The sequence below is a fragment of the Antennarius striatus genome, chromosome 4 (assembly GCF_040054535.1).
Source record: "Antennarius striatus isolate MH-2024 chromosome 4, ASM4005453v1, whole genome shotgun sequence".
Classification (NCBI taxonomy): Eukaryota; Metazoa; Chordata; class Actinopteri; order Lophiiformes; family Antennariidae; genus Antennarius; species Antennarius striatus.
Genome location: NC_090779.1, coordinates 7611137 through 7634992, shown reverse-complemented (window position 1 = coordinate 7634992; position 23856 = coordinate 7611137). Strand labels below are relative to the sequence as shown.

The 23856-nt window shown below is 42.0% G+C and overlaps 2 protein-coding genes across 2 annotated transcripts; both read right to left on the bottom strand.

Moving 5' to 3' along the window:
• Positions 1 to 1384: 1384 nt before the first annotated feature.
• LOC137593920 (long-chain fatty acid transport protein 2-like) lies at positions 1385 to 8705 on the bottom strand. The gene is made up of 10 exons (XM_068313032.1): positions 8252 to 8705; positions 5121 to 5330; positions 4889 to 5044; positions 4427 to 4551; positions 4142 to 4336; positions 3969 to 4059; positions 2941 to 3139; positions 2755 to 2852; positions 2531 to 2661; positions 1385 to 2447 (listed from the first exon to the last, which is right to left on the bottom strand). Exons 1-10 carry the CDS (start codon positions 8703 to 8705, stop codon positions 2271 to 2273), a joined length of 1836 nt encoding a protein of 611 aa, XP_068169133.1. The 3' UTR covers positions 1385 to 2270.
• Positions 8706 to 10330: 1625 nt separating this feature from the next.
• On the bottom strand, positions 10331 to 23729 carry LOC137593523 (long-chain fatty acid transport protein 2-like). The gene is made up of 10 exons (XM_068312306.1): positions 22999 to 23729; positions 18915 to 19124; positions 18294 to 18449; positions 17783 to 17907; positions 17498 to 17692; positions 17324 to 17414; positions 15702 to 15900; positions 15516 to 15613; positions 11509 to 11639; positions 10331 to 11425 (listed from the first exon to the last, which is right to left on the bottom strand). The coding sequence occupies exons 1-10, from the start codon at positions 23447 to 23449 to the stop codon at positions 11249 to 11251; spliced, it is 1833 nt and encodes a 610-aa protein (XP_068168407.1). The 5' UTR covers positions 23450 to 23729; the 3' UTR covers positions 10331 to 11248.
• Positions 23730 to 23856: the final 127 nt, after the last annotated feature.

Below are 23856 nucleotides of genomic sequence, written 5' to 3'. Positions count from 1 at the left end.
TTTATGAACAGGACGTTTTCCACGCGTCTGTTAGTCTGAACCGATCAGACTCTAAACAAATGTGATGCCCCCCCCCCCCCCCACGATGAGTCAGATAACTGCTGGTAATTCACTAATAATTGTCTTAAAACATAAGATTCGACGGGATTCAAACGTGGAACCAGCAGATCTGAAGGACGAACCGACGCGTTAAACTGGTGCGTAAATTTGCGCACGGCAGCCCTCAGACTGGGGTGTTTGTGTGCTGCTCGGTGGGGGGGGGGGGGGTGTCGCTGCTCCACACAAACACCTCCGCCTGTTTCCACCCAAGTTTCGACCTCCACGGAGTCGCGTCTCCAGGGGCGACACTTTAGGAACAATACTGGAGTGACGCCTCGGAACGTTTGGACATTTCTCTCCTTTTTTTGATGCGGTGATCGTGTCGGATGTGTTACAGCTCATGGCATGACTATTTAGGAGAAAATCTTAAAACTGTTTTTACTCTTTCATGTTATTTATACTCTACAGGTGCGTTGTGCACCTTCTGGATACCCCACTAATCACCGAATCCCCTCTCCCTTATTTAAAATGTGGTTTTGTGCCTGTGTGTGTGTGTGGTGATGGCTGAGCGCAGGGTACACCTTCAGATTCTATTCTGTTACCAGTGTGGAAAATAATGGATGAAAGTATCAAACTGAATCAGATTACAGTGTGTGTGAAAAGCATGTTCTACTCATTATCTAAATAAATGTTAATTGGTATCTGTTAACAAGCAGGGGTGATCCTGGGGTTTTGGGGCCCTCACTTGTAGTCCCAGTGCCCAAGATGGACAGTATCTTATTAGTGATTACAGTGTAAATTTATACACTCCTTCTCAAGACTTCCGGAACTGATGGCCTCTTTGGACATGCTTTTATAGCCGTGTCCTCCAAGGGACTAAAACTTGACTGAAGGACGAGGCGTCAACATATGAACAGTGCACTGAATAGCATCATCTTGGGAAGGTTAAGGCTTTAAGTTAATGATGTCAATTTCCCACCAGGAGGGGCTGTACTAGGGTTCTTTATTTTGGGTGCCTTAAATTATTAAATTATGATTTCTGTTAATAATTCACAATTAATAGCCTCAACAGCAAATGTTGCCATGATGAAAACAAAAATCATATTGAAAACCTAGGTGTCAGTTTATGTCAGCTTATCCCTCAGTTATGTGTGTCTCTTCAGTCAGACATTCATCATACTGTTAATTGTGATTCTTTTTTGGTTTTGTGCAGATGTCTGATTGGTCCCTGGGGTCACCCTGCACACAACCAAAAGGTGAGAGGGAAGCCTCCCCCATGAGTTGACAGGATATTTTGATCAGAAATAAACATTGGTCTCTTAACACAGAAGTAGTTGTTTTGCTTTATTGTAGGTACATGAAAAACACATTCTTACCACTCGTTGTTTAAGAACAATCAGTCTGTTGTGTCACGGTTAAACTATTCATTGTGTTGAAAAGAAAATCAGATCACAAGAGTTACAATTTTAATTGTATAAGTTGTATTTAGTGCAGGAAGAAAAACTCAGTTGTGACAAAAAGGACAGCAGTTGAGCAACATCACCACCTAGTGGTCACATGGCTAATTAGCTGAGAGCAAGAGCTTGATATTATTCTACAATACTGTAGAAACGACTAAATGCAAAAAAACAACAACAAAACACCCAAAGAAATTCAAATAGGTCGACATAGACCTGCTGACAGCAACAAAGTTAAAAACATTCTTCTTCTTTACCTTTTGGCTTTTCTCTTCAGGGGTCGCCACAGCGAATCAGTTGCCTCCATCCAACCCTGTCTTCTGCATCCTCTTCTCTCACACCAACTACCTTTGTGTCCTCTCTCACTACAAAGTTAAAAACATTGCAGAACCTAAATACTAAGAAAATGCATGACTTAGCCTTATTTAACTTCTATACTTAGAAACAGGGTGATATTGTGACTGGTGGCTAGAAGCATTTCATGTTCAATCTATGTGATGTGGAACAGCTGTACAGGCCTGATGGTTCTGCTGTGAAGAAGGTTCAATTTAACAACAGCTGTTCAACAAACACCAAACAGAAACTAAAAAAACAGGTCTGCTATTGTGTACAAGGCACAGCATTCATTCTATTTATGTAACTTCAGACACAGAGGAGAATTAAAGAAAATCACTGATATGCATGAAGGTTCTGCTGAAGTCACAAAAGTAAAAACTTACTAATCAGAACAATCAAAGTTCATATGTGTCTCACAAAGAGGAAACAAAATCCATCTTAAATTTTGATCTTCCCTGATATCACTGAATTGAATATGTCCAGTGTCAGTGGGACATAACGCTTGTCTTTGTCTTCCAGAAGGTAGAGGGAGTCCTTTATCTCGTTGGGGTTGAAGCCCTCTTTCACCAGTTGACTCTTCATGTACTTGTACGTACCAGTAACTTCCAAGGAACTCTGAAACCAGAGCATGAAATTATTATAGGTGGATTAAATCATCATCCCCAAACAACAAATGAATGTATAAGAAAGTTGTGTACCTTGATTCTTATGAAACGTGGCCTTGCGTAGGTGGGTAAGAATTTTTCAACATTTTCAAAAACACCTGCAGAGTCGAATTTCTGTCCCTCTCTTAGAGAAACAGCAGCCATTCCAACTCTCCCCTCCTGGCCTGAAAAAGTTAAAGCACTATTATACCTCACCTAATAACCAGATTCCTAAATTATGCCTCATCAGTTAACCAAAGTAACACCGTGAAAACTACCTGGCACCTCAACTCCATACGAATTGCATTCTTCAATACAGTCAGCCATCGTGACGACATCAGCAACTTCAGCCGTGGACACATTCTCTCCTTTCCATCTATTAAGAGTAAAAGCAAAACTTGAAGGCTGTTAAAGGCAGGGCTGTAAGCTTTAAAGGAGATGGATGGAGTAAAACATACACTCACCTGAAAGTGTCCCCGACTCGGTCATGGAAGTAGATGAAGCCGTCTTCACTGATGCTCAGCAGGTCACCTGTGTTGAAGTACACGTCTCCTTTCTTGTGGACATTGTGCAGCTTCTTTTTCTCGGTTTGTTGCAGGTCTCTTGTGTAACCAGCAAATGGTGATTTCATTGTTATTTCACATAACAAAAGCCCAGGCTCGCCTTAGCAATGACAATAAGTAGGAAAGTGTTGTTAGAAAAGAAGGGTTCCGTTAAAAAATAAAACTGAAAACACAAAAAATTGGATATTTCATCACAGATTTTTTGCAGATAAGAGGTGAGTCCAGGACTCCTAGTGATAGGAATGTTGCTAACGGTGGGGATGGTGTCAGACGTGGGCGCCACCAGATCGGCGTCCTACAACCACATCAGAACTTTCATATATCAACTTTGAATGATTGATTGCATTCTTACCAGAAGATGCAACTTTGTCATCAATACTAAAGTCACCCCTAATGAAGAATGTACCCTGCAGCATGAGCTTCTCGTGTGTGATGTCTACCTTAAATTCCGTAAGAAAAGAAAAAAATCGTCAGGGGTGCCTTCCAGGATGCCAGTGAATGATGGGCCCCTAGGATGGCTGACATGGCAACAATTGAGTGGAACAAACAAGCTACATTACGATAGATGTGTGGCCTAAAATGTGTCAAACATGGGATAGACAATCTTGAGACAGCCCTTCCTCAAGCAAGGTTTTGGTGCTTTGGCCATGTGGGAGAGATCAACAACATCAATCTTCACCATCTAGAAATTTGTGGTTGAGGGGCCACTAGAGATTTTAGGCAAGCAACCGCTCTCCAAACTTTGTTGCCAATCTGGGTGTTTGGAAGAGAGCAGTACGAGGTAAAGCTGAAAACTACATGCAAGATCATACCTACCTAGCACATGTGCAATTGACGTAAACAGATAGTGAGTCAGATTTATTAATGTGTTTGGATTATAAATTGTGAAATTTAAAGTGATTAAGTCCAAAGCCCTGACTTTGACTGACCTGTGGCCGCTTTTATGCAGAAACCAGATGAATCCCTCACAGGTGCTTCTTTATCTACATCGTATTTGACCACAGTGAGTGGAAGAAACTTCTGCAACATTAAAAACAGTAAAAAGCACTCCATTTTGCTTTGTTATCTTTGCGTCATTATGTGGAATGAAACATGAAGTTACCTTGAGGAGGAAGCTGTCTCGCCCAACAGCCCCAATCTTTTCACAGTAATTATGTAGAAAAAAATTCCCCTCTGTTGATCCATAAAACTCACAGATTCGAATGTTTCCAAACCTGCTTATAAAGTCCCGCCAGACATCTGCCCTAAGCCCGTTGCCCACGGCCATCCTCACTTTGTGGTGTTGGTCATTTAGTTTCTGTAGAAAATTTTAAGATGTTAAAACATCTCCTGGCACCTTTGACATGATCAAACCATTAATGTTATTGTTATGAACTTTGGTACCAACCTTTGGTGTGTTGCAGATGTACCGTACAATTTCACCTATGTACTGTATGACAGTGACATTATATTTCCTGCAATCATCCCAGAACTGGGAGGCAGAAAATTTTGTTTTTAAAGCCGCTGTGGCCCCTACATAAAGCAACAAGATGACAAAAAACAATATTGGGTTGGCAATGTTCAATATGTTTCTTTCTCGTGAAAAATCTAGAAAAAACTGGACTCCCTAAATAAATTGCTTGTCCTTTGAAAAAAAGTATATTTTTCTGCCCTTACATACAGTATTTAAGTCCACTGAAATGAGAAGCACTTGGACATTGAAATTTTCCCACTGTGGGACAAATAAATGTACATCTTGTGTCCTTTGATTTTTGGTGTTTTCCTTGGATTTGTGACAATCAAAAAATTCACAATAATAAAGTAGTCAGTGCTACTAAACCATTTTCTGAGCAGACATGAACATACATACCCCTTTCAATAGTACAGATCAAACCAACGAAGCCTACAGCGTGATAGAGAGGTAAACTTGTGTAAATCACATCCTTGCTGTTCATTCCTGCTGAATACATAATTTTAGAGAATCCCCACAATTTGAGGTGATTGAGTTCTGCTGCCTTAGGTAAACCTGTGGAAGAAAAGCAGAAGTAAACAACATGCCTCTGTTTGTGTTAAGGTGGACTGTGAACCCTGAAGCAACTCACCTGTTGTCCCTGATGTGTATATGTAGAGTGCTGGACTCTGAAGAGTTACATGTGATCTTAAAGCCTTTGATATAGGCTGTGAGGATGCCAGCTTCAATTTGTCCTTGAAGCTCACCATTTGTTCATTTTGACATCTGTCAGCCAGGATGAAAACAGAGATCTGCTGCTCCAACAGACTGGGTAGGACTTCTTCCACTGCATCCTGAAACTCTGGTAATAAAACAGAGAAGATAATTAATAATCTTATATACAGAATGCCCATATTATACTCAGCAGTATAACTTTTTAGCTGCTATATAGATGAGGACATTTATACAAATGAATACAATATTCCCTGGTAAGTTTTATAAACTTTTGAAGCATAACATGAAAACAATAAAGTGTTCCAACAAATATTAAGGTACAGGTAAGTGTATATTTGTATTGGTATTACCAATACCAATACGATTGGTATTAATGACAGTCGTGTATCCATCATTGCTGCACACAGGCTCCTTTTATTGATTAGTTCTCTAGTATCAAACACACTAGTGAGATTAGATGTGTTAAACTGTTCATGTATAATTTGAGTTTTTCCAACGGTTGATAAATACTTTATATAGTGAACTTCCGGCTTTCAACGAGAGCAGACGTCTTTTCTTCTGTCTCTCGTTGTTGCTAACTTTGCTATCTCTCTCGAACTCGTATTGGATAAACACTCATTAACTCTCACTGATTCCTTCAAAATGCCAAAAGGAAGAGGGAAATCTGAGGAGTCTGAGAATAAACATGACAATAAAACCCTGGAGCGGGTGGTCTCTGGGTTGGAGGCGTTAACCCGCACTGTGGACAAGCACAGGAGTGACTTCGATTAGTTCAACAGTGAATTTGATAAGACCTGTTTCAATAGTACCACAGTTATCAAAAATCCTAGAGAAGCTGTTCAATAACAGACTGGACAAATTCATAACAAAGCACAATCTCCTTGACTGTAGTCAGTACGGCTTCAGGAAGGATCATTCCACTGCCTTAGCGCTGACAGAAACAATAGAACTCATTACTGATGCCATGGATCAAAAGTTGTACTCCATAGGAATCTTTATTGACCTTAAAAAAGCTTTTGACACAATTGATCATAAAATTTTAATTGAGAAACTAGAATGATTTGGATTTAGGGGTACAGTACTAAATTAGATAAAGAGTTATTTACATGAGAGGTCTCAATATGTCACTCTGGGTGGGAGGACATCAAAAACATTAGACATTGTGTGTGGGGTGCCACAGGGGTCAGTGTTGGGTCTAAAATTATTTACACTTTACATAAATGATTTATGTAAGGTTTCAAAGGTACTTTAAATGATACTCTTTGCAGATGATACAACCATCCTTTGCAAAGGAAATGAAATAAATAAACTAACTCAAACAGTAAACAAGGAATTATCCAAGATGCAATTATGGTTTGATATAAACAAATTATCCTTGAATCTAACCAAAACTAAGTACATGTTATTTGGGAAGAAAAGTTGCAAACACAAAATCAATATTAAGGTGAATGATGTAGATATTGAAAGGGTTAATGAATTTAAAATGCTAGGAGTGATTATTGATGAGATGCTAAATTGGAAACCTCATTTAAGACAACTTCAAATTAAGTTAGCTAGAAGTGTATCCATACTCTGGAAAACTCAAAAACTATTAAATCAGAAGTCACTCCATGTAATATATTGTGCACTAATCTTGCCCGATCTGAACTACTGTGCTGAAGTTTGGGGAAACACATTTAAAAGTGGCTTGCAACCTTTATTCCTGACCCAGAAAAGAGCCTTGAGAATTATTCACAATGAACATTATAGAGCTCACACAAACCACTTATTTATTAAATCTAAACTACTGAAAATACATGACATCATCAGCTATAAAACTGTGCAATTTATGTATAAAGCAGCCAATAACAATTTACCTCAAAACATACAATCACAAATACAGATTAATGAATCCAGTTACCAACTAAGAGAAAACACAGCATTTGTACAGAAAAAAGCAAGAACAACATTAAAAACATTTTCATTATCCTTCACTGGAACACTGGAATAAACTGGATAATGAAATTAGGAGTATGGGAACTCTAACTGCCTTTAAAAAAGCATTTAAAAACATGATTTTGCAAGGTTATAATTCTGACGTGAATGATGGTTAAAGGACTGCACTGTTATGACGAATTAAACTTCATGTTGTCAATCCTGTGAAACAAATGCCACTGTAACCTTTGTGCAGTAACTGAGTACATGCAAAATATTATGACTGCTACGAAAGTGGAAAGGAAAGGAATGTTGAGTAAACAAGGACACTATTGACCAGAAACAACCCTTGAAAGGAATAACAAAATGAACATTAACAAAATTTGGACTCTTCTCAAGAATTGACAAAGAGGTGTGCAAAGACGCATGCCTATTGGACTGAATGGATGGATTAAAACAACAATGTACCAGAATAAAATAATTGAAATTGATTTGTGACATGCAAAGTATGAATTGGTTGACAATGTGCTGCAATGAGAGAGATGATGTAGATTTAGAGGATGGTGACCTCACAAGCCAACGGCTTCTACCCGTCAACCCTTTTTTTTCTTTTCGGATGTTGTTGCTGATGTCTCAACACTGATGAAAGTAAAATCTGTTGTACTAACATGTCTGGAAATAAGAAAATAAACTGAATAAATAAATAAATAAATAAAATGTATATGAAACTTAGGAGTAATATATGAATAATTTCAATGACGACCTTTTGAAGGTGAATAGAAATGAGCACATTAAACTGATTTTGTACAATATCAGTCATCTAGATTCTAGATTCAGATGTTCTAGATTCTAGAATATCTTAAATTACATTTCTTAGGAGGGAGGACGGAAGGGAGACAGAGACAGATTTTTGATTTCTGATTTATAACATCGATTATTCATAAAAGTTAAATTACAAAATAATCACGTTGACACAAAATCCAAAAGAGATTCATGTAAAGAGGTTTTTCAATAGTACTATGGATTTTCTGAACAAAGAAACATCTAACCTTTTAACATTTATCAAACAAAAACAAAAAAAAGACAAAATTAACAGAGTGAGTTCCCTGAGCAGTCAGCAGACAGAAAGCTCACCTTCAGCCGCCACCAGACTTGTGGCTCCGCTGCAGCTCAGGCAGTGCAGCAAAGCCCTGGATCTGATGTTGTAGTTGAGGAAAGCCACGGGGCAGCCGAGCTTCTGCAGACCCAGCCACAGCCACATGTAGGCGGGCTCGTTTCCGAGGAAGAACGCCACCGTGTCGCCCTGTTTGACGAGCCCACTCTGCAGGAACACCCGAGCAGCTTTGTTACTGAGCTCATCCACGTCCCGGTACGTGTAGGTCTCGTCTTTGAACAGGATGTACGGCTTGTTGGGCTGCGCTTCCACAACCTCCAGAAAGTGATCCAAGATTGTGTGGTTAGTCTGGACGTATTTCTGAATGCATCGCTTTATCTTTAGTTTAGTGAGTACATGTTGGACGTCCTTGAAAAAGTTAGGATGTCGGAATAAAAAAGCAAGAAGGAGGACGAACACTATCCAGACCAACATGTTGGATTGGGAACAGCAGCAGTGTGGTCTGGTTTTAATGCTGTGAACAAATATGTAAGGTTAAAATAGGAGGGGCAACAAGACCGCTGCACCCTGGGGGTAATTGAAGGTCCACGAACCCCCATTTACAACACGCATGTAGAAACAATGATTAACTGTTTAACTGATGGAGGGATGGAGTTATTCTACACAGGCTGGATACAGACTTCAGCCTTCAGGTTAAAAATTAAGGTGGAGGAGTGTGTGCCTTCGTGAAGGAGCGCTGGTGTGTCCAAATGTACAAGATTAAGAGATTAACTTTGACCCACAGCATTTTGCTGAGGAGTGAGTGTGGACGATGGTTTACTGTATATGCTCCAGACAATCTACCAACAACAGGAAAAGCCTGGTAGCTCTGTTTGAACGATGTTTTTTGATTTTCTTCTCATAAATTTACTACTATACTACTACATATTTAAACCAATACGTTATTGAGATTTAAGTTGCCCAACACCACCGGTGTCTAGGTGTTAGATTACCTTTTGAATCATCCTGAGTTTGTGAAACCTAGTGACAAATTTTCAGAATGGATTTTAACTTGTTCACATTGTACACGGCTGACTACAGACACAGTCTGGCGTCTTGTCATCTGCAAAAATTTCCAGGTGACCTTGCCCACCTCGACCTGATTTCTCAGGGTGATGACAGAGACTATAGAGATTAGATGAGCTTTTTTAGTTGGTGTGATGCTCACTTTTTATAGCTCAATGCGGCAAAAACATAGGAGTTAATTGATTTTAGAAGAGAAAACAAACTGTCTTTCCAGTGGTCATCAATAAAAATCAGCCAGTTGAAATGGTGGAAACATTCAAATCCTGATTACATTTGGACAATAAATTAAACTGGAAGAGGAACAGTGATGCTGTGTTTAAAAAAGCTCAGACAAGATTGTTTTTCTTAAGGAAACTAAAATCATTTGATGTGAACAAGAGGCTTTTACATGTGTTTTATCAAGATATTGTGGTCAGCGTGTTGTTCTACTATGGTGTTCTTTCATGGGACGGGGGTATCACTGTGGAGGACAAGAACAGGGTGAACAAACTGGTTAAAAAGTCACCGGTCTGAGTCTGGACTCTGTGGACACTATTGTGGATAAAAGGTTGAGGACCAAAGTACAAACTGCCCTGTACCGGAAGGACGACACACTACACAGTTCAGAAAATGTTTTATTCCTTCAGCTGCGTTTTTCTACAATGAGCATTTCTTTCGAGACCACCCATATCCAGCATGTGCAGATATTTAACGACAAGATCGATCTATCTATCTATCTATCTATCTATCTATCTATCTATCTATCTATCTATCCATCCATCCATCCATCCATACCTTCATCCGTCCGTTTGTCCACCCACACACCTACCTATCTACCTACCCACGCATCCTCGGGTAGGTAGATAGGCATGAACCAGTGGTGCAGATGCCTGGGGTCACCCTGCACAAAACTTAAGAAGAATGCATCTCACCGGGGTGTTGACAAGATACATTGGTCAGAAATAATCATTGGTCAATTAACACAAAAGTAGTTTTATTGATTTATTGTAGGTACATAAAAACACATTCTTATCAATCGTTATTTCAAAACAAACCTGATCTTTTGTGTCACAGTTAAACTGTTAATTGCATTGAAATAAAAAAAATTAGGCCACAACAGTTACAGTTTTAGTTGTATAAGTTGAATATTGTGACAGGAAGAAAAACTGTTGGATTTTATTCAATAAAATCAATACTGCAATAAAAACAAACAAAATAAAAACAAACAGAAACACCCCCCCCCCCCCACACACACACACACACACACACACAAACACACACACACAAACACCTGCTGACAACACCAAAATTAAAAATATTGTAGAACCTAAATAATAAGAAAATTAAGAAAATGCATGTCTTTTCCCTAATTAACGTATACAGTATAAGTAGAAATAAGTTGAATTTGTGACTGGTTGCTAGAAGCCTTTCATGTTCAATCTATGCGATGTGGAACAGCTGACAGCCTGACAGTTCTGCTGTGAAGAAGGTTCAATTTAAAAGCAGCCATTCAACAAATTATATCTATATAATATTGTCCTCAATGCGATGTAAGGTTCATCTCATCAAGGACAAGGGAGAGAGCAATTGGCGAGGAGCAAGTTTCTCCCTTGAGCTGTACTCACGAGAGACAGTACGCGCATGCTATTGGCTGACAGCATCTGTGTGTGCACTGCGTTCTGAGACTCACAGTTCCTTCAGCAAGTTTACTTTTGCCTTGTAAAGTGAAATTTTTTCTTTGTTGAAACTATTGCAATGGCTCCCAAATATGCTGCTGGTTTAATATCAGTATGGGGACAGTTCATAAATGTTTAAATTATATGTAAATAATGAAATTAATATTTGATCGCTATATCGCAGATTTTCGTTTTTCCTGTGGTCCTGGAACACATTAACCGCGAGAAACAAGGGATTGCTGTAATAAGAACAATCAAAGTTCATAAGTGTTTCATAAAGAGGTAACAAAATCCATCTTAAATTTTGATCTTCCCTGATATGACTGAATTGAATATGTCCAGCGTCAGTGGGACGTAACGCTTGTCTTGGTCATCCAGAAAGTAGAGGGAGTCCTTTATCTCATTGGGGTTGAAGCCCTCTTTCACCAGTTGACTCTTCATGTACTTGTACGTACCAGTAACTTCTAAGGAACTCTGGAACCAGAGCATGAAATTATTTTATGAGGATTAAATCATTATTCCAAAACGACCAATGAATGTATAGGAAAGCTGTGTACCTTGATTCTTATGAAACGTGGCCTTGCGTAGGTTGGCAGGAATCTTTCAACATTTTCAAAAACACCTGTAGAGTCGAATTTGTGTTCTTGTCTTAGAGAAATGGCAACCATTCCAACTCTCCCCTCCTGGCCTGAAAAGATAAAGCACCATTATACATCACCTAATAACAGCTTCCTAAAAACTGCCTTGTTTTGACAGACAGACAGACAGACATACAGAGACATCTAATTTGCAGAAATGTGCAGGGTGTCATTCTATCAACCACTAAGTACTGTGAAAAGGTGTTGAATTCAGCTTTCACATAATGATTGGAGGTCATTCGGTTCTAAATGCAACAAAGAACCTCACAACATGGAGGTGCTCTGACACATTTATTAATTATTATGTGTACTGCAAAGATGCCACCGCTGAAAGGATGTGTCAATGACGTTCTCACTGCCATTCTGGCTTCAAGTATTCATTTTATATTCCATTCCACCTTCAAACAACAGGTGACCAAAGACTGGCTAGCAGTCTGTGTCAAATACACTTTTTGCTTAATGAGGCACAATCAGCTTAAAGTTCCTGCAGCCAAGAAATATGTGTCAAAGGCCACCACTGCCTGTCCAACTGTTGACTTTGTGAGAGTGCAAGCTCAGTCAATCAATTACTGACACCCTGTGGATTTCAGGGAGTCAGCTTGTACTTGTTGTTATTAATGTATGTAGTATTGTGATCCAGGTAAAGGTCACATGTGTGTCACATGTCATTTGTAGAGACTGAACAACCAGCAGCCGTAAAAATTTGAGTGTCCAGTTTCACTGTAATGTCTGACTGCTTTATTGTTTGTGCTTTTTTATTGTATGTTATTTTATTCATTATTTCATTTTAGTGCACAATGGACAATTGGCAAACATCCATTCAGCCATCGATCCACCTATCCATCCACCCCTCTTCAACTGCTTATCCGTCTGGGTTGTGGAGACAACAATCTCAGCAGGGTCGCCCATACTTTTCTCTCCCCAGACAACTCTTTCTAACTGGGATTCCGAGGCGCTCCCAGGCCAGCCGAGAGACATAGTTACTCCAGCGTGTCCTAGGTCTTCCCCAAAGTCTACTTCTGGTCGGACGTGCCCGGAACACCTCCTCAGAGCGACGTTCACGTGGCATCCGGAACAGATACCTGAGCCACCTCAGCAAGTTATTCTCTGGTGACTGAGCAACTCACCCTCCTCACCCACATCTCCAAGGGTGCGTCCAGTCACTTTATGGAAAAAACTCATTTCAACCGCTCGTATTCAGGATCTTGTCCTTTTGATTAAGACCCAAAGCTCATGACCATGGGTAAGAGTAGGAAAGTAAATATGACTGGTAAATCGAGAACTTCGTCTTTCGACTCAGCTCCTTCTTCACCACGACAGATCTATACAACAACTGTATCACTGCGGCCACTGCACCAATCTGTCTATCAATCTCATGTTCTGTCCCTCCCTCACACGTGAACGAGACCCCCAGACACTTTAACTCCTCCACTTGGGGCAGACTGCCCACCAACCCTCACTGGAGCAGGCCGACTACCTTTTTTCCAGTGGAGAACCTTGGCCTTAGATTTTGGGTTGCGGGTCGTCATCCCACTCGTGTTGCACTCAGCTGCAAACCGTCCCAGTGAATGCTGAATGTCCAGGTTTGATGAGGTCAATAGAACAACGTCATCTGCAAAAAGCAGAGATAAAATCCTTTGGTCCCTAAACCAGACTCCCTCTGGCCCCTGGCTGCCCCGAGAAATTCTGTCCATGAAGATTATGAACAGATCAGTTGATAAAGGCCAGCACTGCCAACATTCACGTGAAACAGGTCTGACTTACTGCCACCAATGCAAACCAGCTCACATCAAAGGGCCCCAAACCCCATACTCTTGAAGCACTCCCCACAAGACATCATTAGGGATACTGAACACCTTCTCCAGATCCACAAAGTTTAGCAACCACCCCTGTTAATTCAGCCCAGGTGATGGATTAGTCGACCTCAGAGACCCCAACTTCTGCTTCCTCTCTGTAAAACAGTACAGTAATCCCTCGCTTATTTCGCGTTTCAAGATGCACGGCTTCACTTCACTTTTTAGTAGGTAGTCACGTGATACCGTACGCACATTCTATTGGCTGACAGCATCTGGAAGTGTGCCGTGTTCTGAGACTCATGGAACGCAGCGCACTTCTGTGTGTTAAAGAAACACTTTTCTTGAAAATGAAAGTGCTTTAAACAGTTTTTAAGAGTGTTGGAAAAGGTCATACATATATCAGTGTGGAGGGGGTTTAATATCAGTATGGTAGAAGTTCAATAACAGAACACCATTCGTGTTCAGATCAGGAGGCCGTTCATACCAATCACCCGTTTCCAAGTCTCACTGTCATTGCCCATGTGAGTGTTGAAGTCCCTAAGAAAAACAATGGAATCCTCAGTTGAAGCATTATTTAGTTCCCCTCCAAGGGACCTGAAGAAGGCAGGGTATTCCACACTGCCATTTGGCCTTTAGGCCAAAACAACAGTGAGACACCTGTAACCAACCCGAAGGCACAGGAATGCGACTATCTTGTGTACAAGACAGTCGTGGGCTGTGTGTACAAGAAGGGGCGGAGCAGGATGTACTTCCTGAGGAGGCTGGCATCCTTCAACATCTGTCCTAAGCTCCTTCTCATGTTCTATCAATCCGTTGTTTCCAGCGGGATGTCATACAGCATTGTGTGTTGGGGTATTGGGGCCTGGAAAAGAGACATGGACTGTCTTAACAGACTCATTCGCAGAGCAGGCCCAGTGGTCGGATGGAGCTTGGACTCTGTGGAGACGCTTCTAGAAAGGAGAACCATCTCCAAAGTCAGGGCTATCATGAATAACACCAGCCACCCCCTGCACATCACTTTCTCCCACCATGAAGCACGTTCAGCAGAAGACTACTGTCACACAGCACCTCGGAGAGGCTGAGGTCCTCCTTTGTGCCCCAGGCCATCAGGGGCTACAATCACTCTCTCAGGAGATGGAGGGTGGAGGGGGGTCATTACGCACTTAAATAGAGGGGAGGAGATGGGACATTAGCCTGTGCGAAGGTGTTGTGGTGCATACGGTGACATTGGGATAATGATGTGTCTTACAATGCGAGAAAGGTGTACCTTACCCACCATGTGGGCCGTCTGCTAACTTTCATTTTTATTCTTTTATACTCATTGCACTTTAGTATATGCCCTGTTAGTGTTGTATATGTCTGTTAGTGTAGTGTATATCTTGTGGTATGTTTCGTTCTATCTATCTATCTATATATCTATCTTGTTCACAGGAGTAACATCCAACATATGAGCTGTGGTGCTATAAACAAGCCCACAAAACCCTTCACTTCCCACCGTGGGCAATGCCAAAAAAGTGAAGAGTCCAGCCCCTCTCGAGGGTTTGTTTCAGAGCCCAAGCTGTGTGTTAAGGTCAGTCTAACTATATCCAGTCCGTACCTCCAAATCTCCGAAACAAATTTCTCCCCAGCCAGGTCACATTCCATGTCCCAAGAGTCAGATTCTTTGTCCGAGTATTAGGTTGTCGAGCTCCATGCTGTCAACTGCCACCCAATCCATACTGCACCCACACCCTATGGTTCTCGGTGGTGGTGAGTCCACCAAAGGTTGGGTCCACCTCATTCTTTTGGGCTGAACCTGGCCAGGCTCTGTGACCAAAAGCCTGGCAACCAGATACTCGCATACAAACCCCAAACCTGGGCCTGGCTTCATGGTGGGGCCTCAGTAACACCATACTAGGCAACGTCACAGTCCTTGATATTTTTGTGCTCATAGGGGTTTTTAGACTGCTCATACTCTAGTCTGTCACTGATGTGCAAAGATGCAACCAACTTATCTCAACATTAGAATACTTTTATTGACAGGGCTTTTATTTTCCAAAACACCACGCAGAACAATAGAGATAATGCTACCAATGGCTCAGGCCATTAGTTTTCTTTTCCATATAACCAAAGCTACAAAATTAAAAGTACCTGGCACCTGAACTCCATACGAATTGCATTCTTCAATACAGTCAGCCATTGTGACGACATCAGCAACTTCAGCCGTGGACACATTTTCTCCTTTCCATCTATTAAGAATAAAAGCAAAACTTGAATGCTGTTAAAGGCAGGGCTGTAAGCTTTAAAGGAGATGGATGGAGTAAAACATGCACTAACCTGAAAGTGTCCCCGACTCGGTCGTGGAAGTAGATGAAACCGTCTTCACTGATGCTTAGCAAGTCACCTGTGTTGAAGTACACATCTCCTTTCTTGTAGACATTGTGCAGCTTCTTTTTCTCGGTTTGCTGCAGGTCTCTGGCGTAACCAACAAACGGTGATTTCTTTGTTATTTCAGATAGGAAAAGCCCAGGCTCACCTGTGCAATGACAGTAAGTTAGAAAGTGTTGTTACAAAATTGATAAAAAAGATATTTATATTGGCCAGTTTCAAATTGCCCATAGGTGTGAGTGTGTGCATGCCTGGTTGTTTGTCTCTATTTGTCTCCACATTGCACTGGTATCACCACCTGTCAGCTGGGATAGGCTCCAGCACCCCGCGACTCATGACAGCGGAAGAAGCGTGTGCAGACAATGGAGGGATGGATATTTACATCCATTCCTTCCATTTTCCTACACCGCTTCAAGCTGTCGCTGGTCCCGGGGAGCTGCAGCCTATCCCAGCTGGCTTGGGTGTGAGGCGGAGGAAACTCTAGGCATGACGCATGTGCGCTGCGCAGCCACACAGACTGACAACCATGCACACTCACACACTACGGGAAATTTGGAACGACTAATTAACTTGAAGCGCATGTTTTTGGAGGTGGGAGGAAGCTGGAGAGCCTGGAGAGAACCCACACAGACACAGGGAGAACATGCAAATTCCGCACAGAGCGGGACTCGAGCCTGGAACTCCCTTGCTGTGCAGTGACAGCGCTACACACTGCGCCACCGTGTGCCAGATATTTACATTAATAAATGAAACCTTATAAATGTCTTGTGTGTGTGTATCAGCCTACTTGTGAAAATGTGCACAATTTTTGTTGTCTTCAATCACAGCTCCCGAGTAACGAGTCTCTGGAGCTGTTATGTTGGGAGTTATACCTTGACTCTGTGTTCAACATAATCAAGGTGAAGATTTTGGGATTCCATTGATTTGATAATTATGACATGACAATTAGATTTTTACATGCATGACTTTTAGGCAGGAGGTGCATCCAGATGAAAGGACAACTACAGCTAATGTGATCAGGGAGACAGGTAGGAGAGTGCTTGGTGTGTCATCTGGAAAGTAGATAAGGAGACTTGGTGGTGGAATGAGGAGGTACAGGAGTGTATACAGAGAAAGAGGGTAGCTAAGAGGAAGTGGGACACTGAGAGGACTGAGGAGAGTAGACAGGAGTACAGGGAGATGCAACGTAAGGTAAAAGTAGAGGTGGCAAAGGCCAAACAAGGGGCTTATGCTAGGTTGGACAGTAAGGAGGGAGAGACTGATCTATACAGGTTGGTTTGGGCATCTGGTGCGGATGCCTCCAGGGTGCCTTCCTAGGGAGGTGTTCCTGGCACGTCAAGCTGGGAGGAGGCCTCGGGGCGAACTCAGGACCAGGTGGAGGGATTATATCTCAACACTGGCCTTAGAATGCCTTGGGAATCAGAGCTGGCGGATGCGGCCGGGGAAAGGGAACCCGACTACGGATAAGCGGTGGAAGATGGATGGATGGATTTTTTTCAGTTATTACATTCTTTGGCTTATGCATTGTGAACTTTAAGGTGATTCAGTCCAAGGCTTTGGTTTTCACTGACCTGTTGCTGCTTTTATGCAGAAACCAGAGGAATCCCGCACAGGTACTTCTTTATCCACATCGTATTTGACCACAGTGTACGGAAAGAACTTCTGCCAAATTAAAAACATAAACAAATATCCCATTGCTCTTTGATTATCTTTACCTCCTAATGTGGAATGAAACATGAAGTTACCTTGAGGAGGAAGCTGTGTCGCCCAACAGCCCCAATCTTTTCACAGTAATTATGTAGACCAAAATTTCCCTCTGTTGATCCATAAAATTCATAGATTCGAATGTTTCCAAGCCTGCTTTTAAAGTCCCGCCAGACATCTGCCCTCAGCCCGTTGCCCACAGCAATCCTCACTTTATGGTTTTGATCATCGAGTTTCTATAGAAAATTGTAAGAAAACGTGAAAACGTCTTCTCGCAGCTATAAAATTATCAGACCATTAATGTTGTTGTGAACTTTGGTACCAACCCTTGGTGTGTTACAGATGTATCGTACAATTTCGCCTATGTACTGTATGATTGTGACATTATATTTCCTGCAGTCATCCAAGAACTGAGAGGCAGAAAATTTTGCCTTTAGAGCCACTGTGGCACCTATATAAAGCAACAAGATGACAAACAATAATATCGGATTGGAAATGTTCCATATTTTTCTGTCTCATGAAAAATTCAGAAAATACTTTAATGTCTGAAGAAATTACTTCCTCTTTAAAAATGGATACATTTTTCTGCCCTTACACATTTTGCATTACAGATTTAAGTCCACTGAAATGAATGGGCCACACACAAAACAAGACAATATATAAAGAAGGACTTTGACTTGGAAATTTTTCCACTGTGTGATGAATAAAGGTACATTGTATACTGTGTCCTGTTATTTTTGGTCTTTTCCTTGGATTTTTTTCAAAAAGAAAATGCACAATAACAGTAGTCAATCAGTGCTGCTAAGATATTATATAAGCAGGCATGTGCATACATACCCCTTTCAATAGTACAGGTCAAACCAAAGAAGCCTACAATATGATAGAGAGGAATACTCGTGTAAAGCACATCCTTGCTGTTCATTCCTGCTGAATACAGAATTTTAGAGAAGGCCCACAATTTGATGTGATTGATTTCTGCTGCCTTAGGTAAACCTGTGGAAGAAAAGCAGAAGTAAACATGTCTCTGTGTTAGATTAGATTAAGATTAGGTTTACTTTATTGATCCCTCAGTGGGGAAATAATCTTTTCACTCTTCATGTACTTGCATATTTATATGTGTTAATCACAGCACATAATGTTATGTACAGGCCCCTGAAACAGACAACACACTAGGGATGCACCCGAAATGAGCAGCTTGTAGGGGGACAGCGCCTTGCTCAAAGAAGCCTCGCTCAAAGACGCCTCGCTCAAAGATGCCTCGCTCAAAGTCACCTCGGCAGTGGCTGGGAGGTGAGCTGACACAGCTCACACTCGGAGGATGTCTGGCGGGAGCGGGAGTCGAAACGCCGATGGCTGGGTGCTGTCTGGTCTTAAGATATCTGCTATATCTGAGCTACTGCCGCCCCCAAGTCCCAGTTAAGGTGGACTCTTAGAGATCTGAAACCTGAAGCAGCTCACCTGTTGTCCCTGACGTGTATATGTAGAGTGCTGGACTCTGAAGAGTTACATGTGACTTAAAATCCTTGGATATAGGCTGTGAGGATGCCTGCTTCAATTTGTCCTTGAAGCTCACCATACATTCATTTTGACATCTGTCAGCCAGGATGAAAACAGAGATTTGCCGCTCCAACAGACTGGGTAGGACTTCTTCAACTGCATCCTGAAACTCTGGGAATAAAACAGAAGAATTAATAATCTCACATAAAGAATTTACACATTATGCTCAGCAGTGTTTCTGTTCACGCTGCCATTTAGACATTTGACATGAAATTTATATAAATCAATATGATATTCCCTGATAAGTTTTTGAAGTACAAAAAAACCCAAAAAACTGTCCCAACAGAGATTAATGTAAGGGTAAGTGTATATTGGTATTAATGACAGTAGGGTATCCATCACTGCTGCACACCAGCTATTTTTATCAATTAGTTCTCTGCTTCCAAACACACTGTTATGTCTTTGGACAATTAAGTATTGCATTTATTTTTGCTGCTTTTTGTTTCTTCTAACAAATCATGTCATTTCAGATCTTGCCCTACCCTGATCCCCTTGCAATCAGTTCATTCCATTCACCTGCCTTGTCCTCACTCGCCTGCAGCCACTCCCCTACTCAGCCTCAACTCTTTATGTACCAGCTCAGCTCTCAGTCTTCTGTCAGACTGTTAAGTGTTCGCCCTGACTCTCCAGCCTTTGTATCCTGCCTGAAGTTTGACCCTGAGTTTTGATTCCGACTGTTTTCCAGACCGTGCCTTTTGCTAGCCCCTACTCTTGTGCTTAATTCCTGTACCCTGTCACTTGTCTGATTCACCTGTCACTTGTCTGATTTGTCTGCCTTTTGGATTGATTTATCCACTACCAGAACCCTGTCTGTCAAATCTTTTGAGACTCTTGACCTGCCTGCTTGTCTGTCGTGCTTCTGGGTTCCCCCGCCAGTCGTGACAGAATCATCTGGCCAAAATGAACCCAGCCAACAGTCACTGGCTCAGGCAATGCAGTACATGGCTGTCCACCAGGAATGCAGCATGGAAGTCCTTTGGGAACATCTTTCTATACTTTCTATACTTTCAGCAGCGCTTCCAAGCCTTCAAGGTACTACCTCTTGTTTGATCGTGAAACATTTCCGAGGCCCGGATCCCACTCCCAGAACATTGTTCCGGTGCCCCAGGTAACAGTCGTCCTGTTTACTCATCTTCAAGCAGCAGTCCATGGCCGTTCCCACAGAGCAATCCTGGGTGGCATACATCGTCTCTCTCCTCACGGGGAGGGCCCAAGACTGGGGAACCGCCGAGTGGGAGTGACAGTTGCCTGTCTTTGCTTCCATCCAGTCGTTCTCCATTGAGCAGCAGAAGGTGTTCAGTTGTGTGACTCCTTGGAGAGAGGCAACCAGGGGGATACTGAAGGTGACTCGATGGGGAAGATTGGTCGCCGATAACTCCATTGACTTCTGCACCACTGCTGCAGAGCATGATAGGAACTCTGCTTCCCTTTTCAATGTGTTTTATAGCAGTTTGGCGGACTGGCGAAGCGATATCCTCCTGCTAACCTCTATTCTCTTGTGGCTCTGTCTATCCACATAGATGGCCACCTCTGTGAGCAGAGGAATGAGAGGGAAGTTTGTTTCCCTGAAGCGGACCAGGCACACCATTCCCCACCTATGGCTCAGCTCCTTCCACCGCCTTCAGAGGAGGGTGCCCCTAGGGGTCAGGTGGGGCATGTGCCACTAGATCAAACCCATCTGTCCCCTGCTGAGAGAGCATTTGTCTCCAGACAACAACTGCCCTGATCTACTTGCAAGAAGTTCATTCTCTACACCTGCTTTCTCCTCATTCACCTGCAGCCACTCCTCTACCCAGCCTCATCTCTTCATATAACAACTCAGCCCACAGTCCTCTGCCAGATTGTTTAGTGTTCACCCTGACTCTCCAGCCTTTGTATCCTGTCTGATGTTTGACCCTGTGTTTTGATTCTGCTTGCTCTCTGGACTCTGCCTTTTGCTAGCCTCTCATCGGATCTGTCTGCGTGGTTTTATTACTCTTTTGCCTGACCCTGCCTCATTCCTTTACCCTGCCTGTTGCTCATCTGATTTGTCTGGCAATTGGATTGATTTATCTTATACAAGAACCTTCCATGTCAATTAAACATTTGAGTCTCTTGTCAGTCGTGCTTTTGGGTTCCCCTGCCATCTTTGTTTGAGTCGGGACACACAAGTAAGATTAGATTAAACTGTTCTTGTGTGATTTGAGTATTGCAAACAGCGGATAAAGTTTATTTATATATACATGAACTTTATGAGTAACATTTAAATAATTTCTATGGCTGAGCTTTTGGAGGTGAATAGAAATGACCACATCAAACTTATTTCACACAGTATTAGTAATCTAGAATTACATTTATTACCTTTTCCAAGAATATTTTGATTTGTGTCCATTCACTCATTTGTTTTACAGGTTTACAGAAAAACTTGCCAAATTGCAACATGAGTTATACAGTATGAAAGCCATTTAGAAGACAACTGTCTGAAACTGACTCATCAAGAGAGACCCAAAAATCCCCCACGAGCAAGAACAATGAGAGAGTAGCCAGAAAAATACTACCTATAAACAAACAGAAGAGAGAGATCTGTAATCATAGCTGGAATTGCTGTACAGCCATTACAGTGCACCCTCGTTCCTCGCGGTTAATGCGTTCCAGGAACCACACAGGATTAATGAATTCCGCGATAGAGCAACAAACTTATTATTTACGGTAATTTAAACGTTTATGAACCCTCCCCATACTGATATTAAACCACCTTCTATCTGTATTACCTTTTCCCACTCTTAACGACTGTTTAAAGCACTTTTGCGTCTCACGTAAGTATGAGGCTCACGGAACATAGCGCACTTCTGGATGCCGTTAGCCAATAGAATGAGAATACGGTATTACGTGACTGCCTATCAAAAATCCGCAATGAGGTGAAGTCACGAACATTGATGCAAGAATACGCGAGGACATACCGTGTAACAGAACACAAGAGATTAGTTTGTAGTATTTATAACTTCTAATGTAACAACACTGATAACATTGACCTAGGAGGATTTCAGAGACCTTTTTAACTCTATCTCACCGTCCCTTTGACTGTTTCAATCTCCTGTCCCACCCCCACCTGTAGCAGAGGGACAGGGAGCTTCAGCTGTCTACTGAGCCTCAACATCTGGCTCTCCTCTGTATGTAACTCCCACCGAACATTTTAATGAATGATGTGATTTTACATAATAAGTTACATTGTCTTCTTGAACTGAGACATGGCTTGTTACTCACTCACTTATTATACTCACTGAGGCCTGCCACCAATTTTAAATTTATTATTTTTTACTAGAGACGGTAGAAGGGGACGAGGAAAGGCAGACATTCTCAAGGACTCACTGACCTCATGGAGAATCTTTTAACAGTTACAGGTGATTTGAGCACCATGCCTTTACTTTTAGTAGCCCTCTGAAAAGTGCTGATGAGGTCCAGAGGGCGGGAGCACATTACACTGGTTTTAGAGTCACTGAATTGGTTCCTTGTATGCTTCATGATCAGTTTTAAGATTTTTATTGGCTTTTTAAATGTCTTAATGGCCTTGCATCATCATAATTATCTGTCCTGATTTTACCATATCAACCCTCACAAACCCTGAGGTCTTCCAACACTAGTCTTTTCACCTAAACCTAGAAAAAAAAAACAATGGCGAGGCAGTCTTTAGCTGCTATGGCCCCCAGCTGTGGAACAGCAAGCAGAAGAGCCTCAGGACTGCAAAGACTGTTAATATTTTTAAAGGAATTTAAGACACACCTTTTTAAAGTTGTACAGTTGTGCAAAGCTTATTACAACATGTGCAGGAAAAATGATTAGTCAAAAGCAAAACATTCCTGAAGCCAAACAGCTCCAATCAGTGTGAACATGAGCAGCAGTAGACGCTCTGTAAGAGCATTAACCCAGAGCACAGTGACTTAATGACTGATAACAGAGTAAGTTAACTGAACTGTTTGTCTATCCCGTCAGCAGACAGAAAGCTCACCTTCAGCCCCCACCAGACTTGTGGCTCCGCTGCAGCTCAAGCAGTGCAGCAAAGCCCTGGATCTGATGTTGTAGTTGAGGAAAGCCACGGGGCAGCCGAGCTTCTGCAGACCCAGCCACAGCCACATGAAGGCGGGCTCGTTTCCAAGGAAGAACGCCACCGTGTCGCCCTGTTTGACAAGCCCACTCTGCAGGAACACCCGAGCAGCTTTGTTACTGAGCTCATCCACGTCCCGGTACGTGTAGGTCTCGTCTTTGAACAGGATGTACGGCTTGTTGGGCTGCGCTTCCACCACCTCCAGAAAGTGATCCAAGATTGTGTGGTTAGTCTGGACGTATTTCTGAATGCATCGCCTTATTTTTAGTTTAGTGAGTACATGTTGAACATCCTTGAAAACATTAGAATGTCGGAATAAAAAGGCAAGGAGAGCGAACACTATCCAGACCAACATGTTGGTTTTGGAACAGCAGCTGTGTGATCTGGTTTTAATGAAGTTGACAAATATACAGTAGGTAAGGTCAAAATAGGAGGGGCAACAAGACAGCTGCACCCTGGGGATAATTTAAGGTCTAACAGCTCACATTTACAACACACATATAAACAATGATTAACTGTTTAGCAAACTGAGAGATGGATTTACTCTACTCAAGCTGGATAGGGACCTCAGCTTTAAGGTTTAATATCAAGGTTTAGGAGTGCACGCCTTCGTGAACTAGCGAGGTGCCATCTGAATAATGTAACGGAAAAAGAGAGACTGTGCAAAGAAAACATGGAACTCCTGGTGGTTAAGTTGCCGTCCTTATTACCTGCCTCGGGAGACTGACAATGTGGTGCTTACTGTTATTTAGATTTCCACCT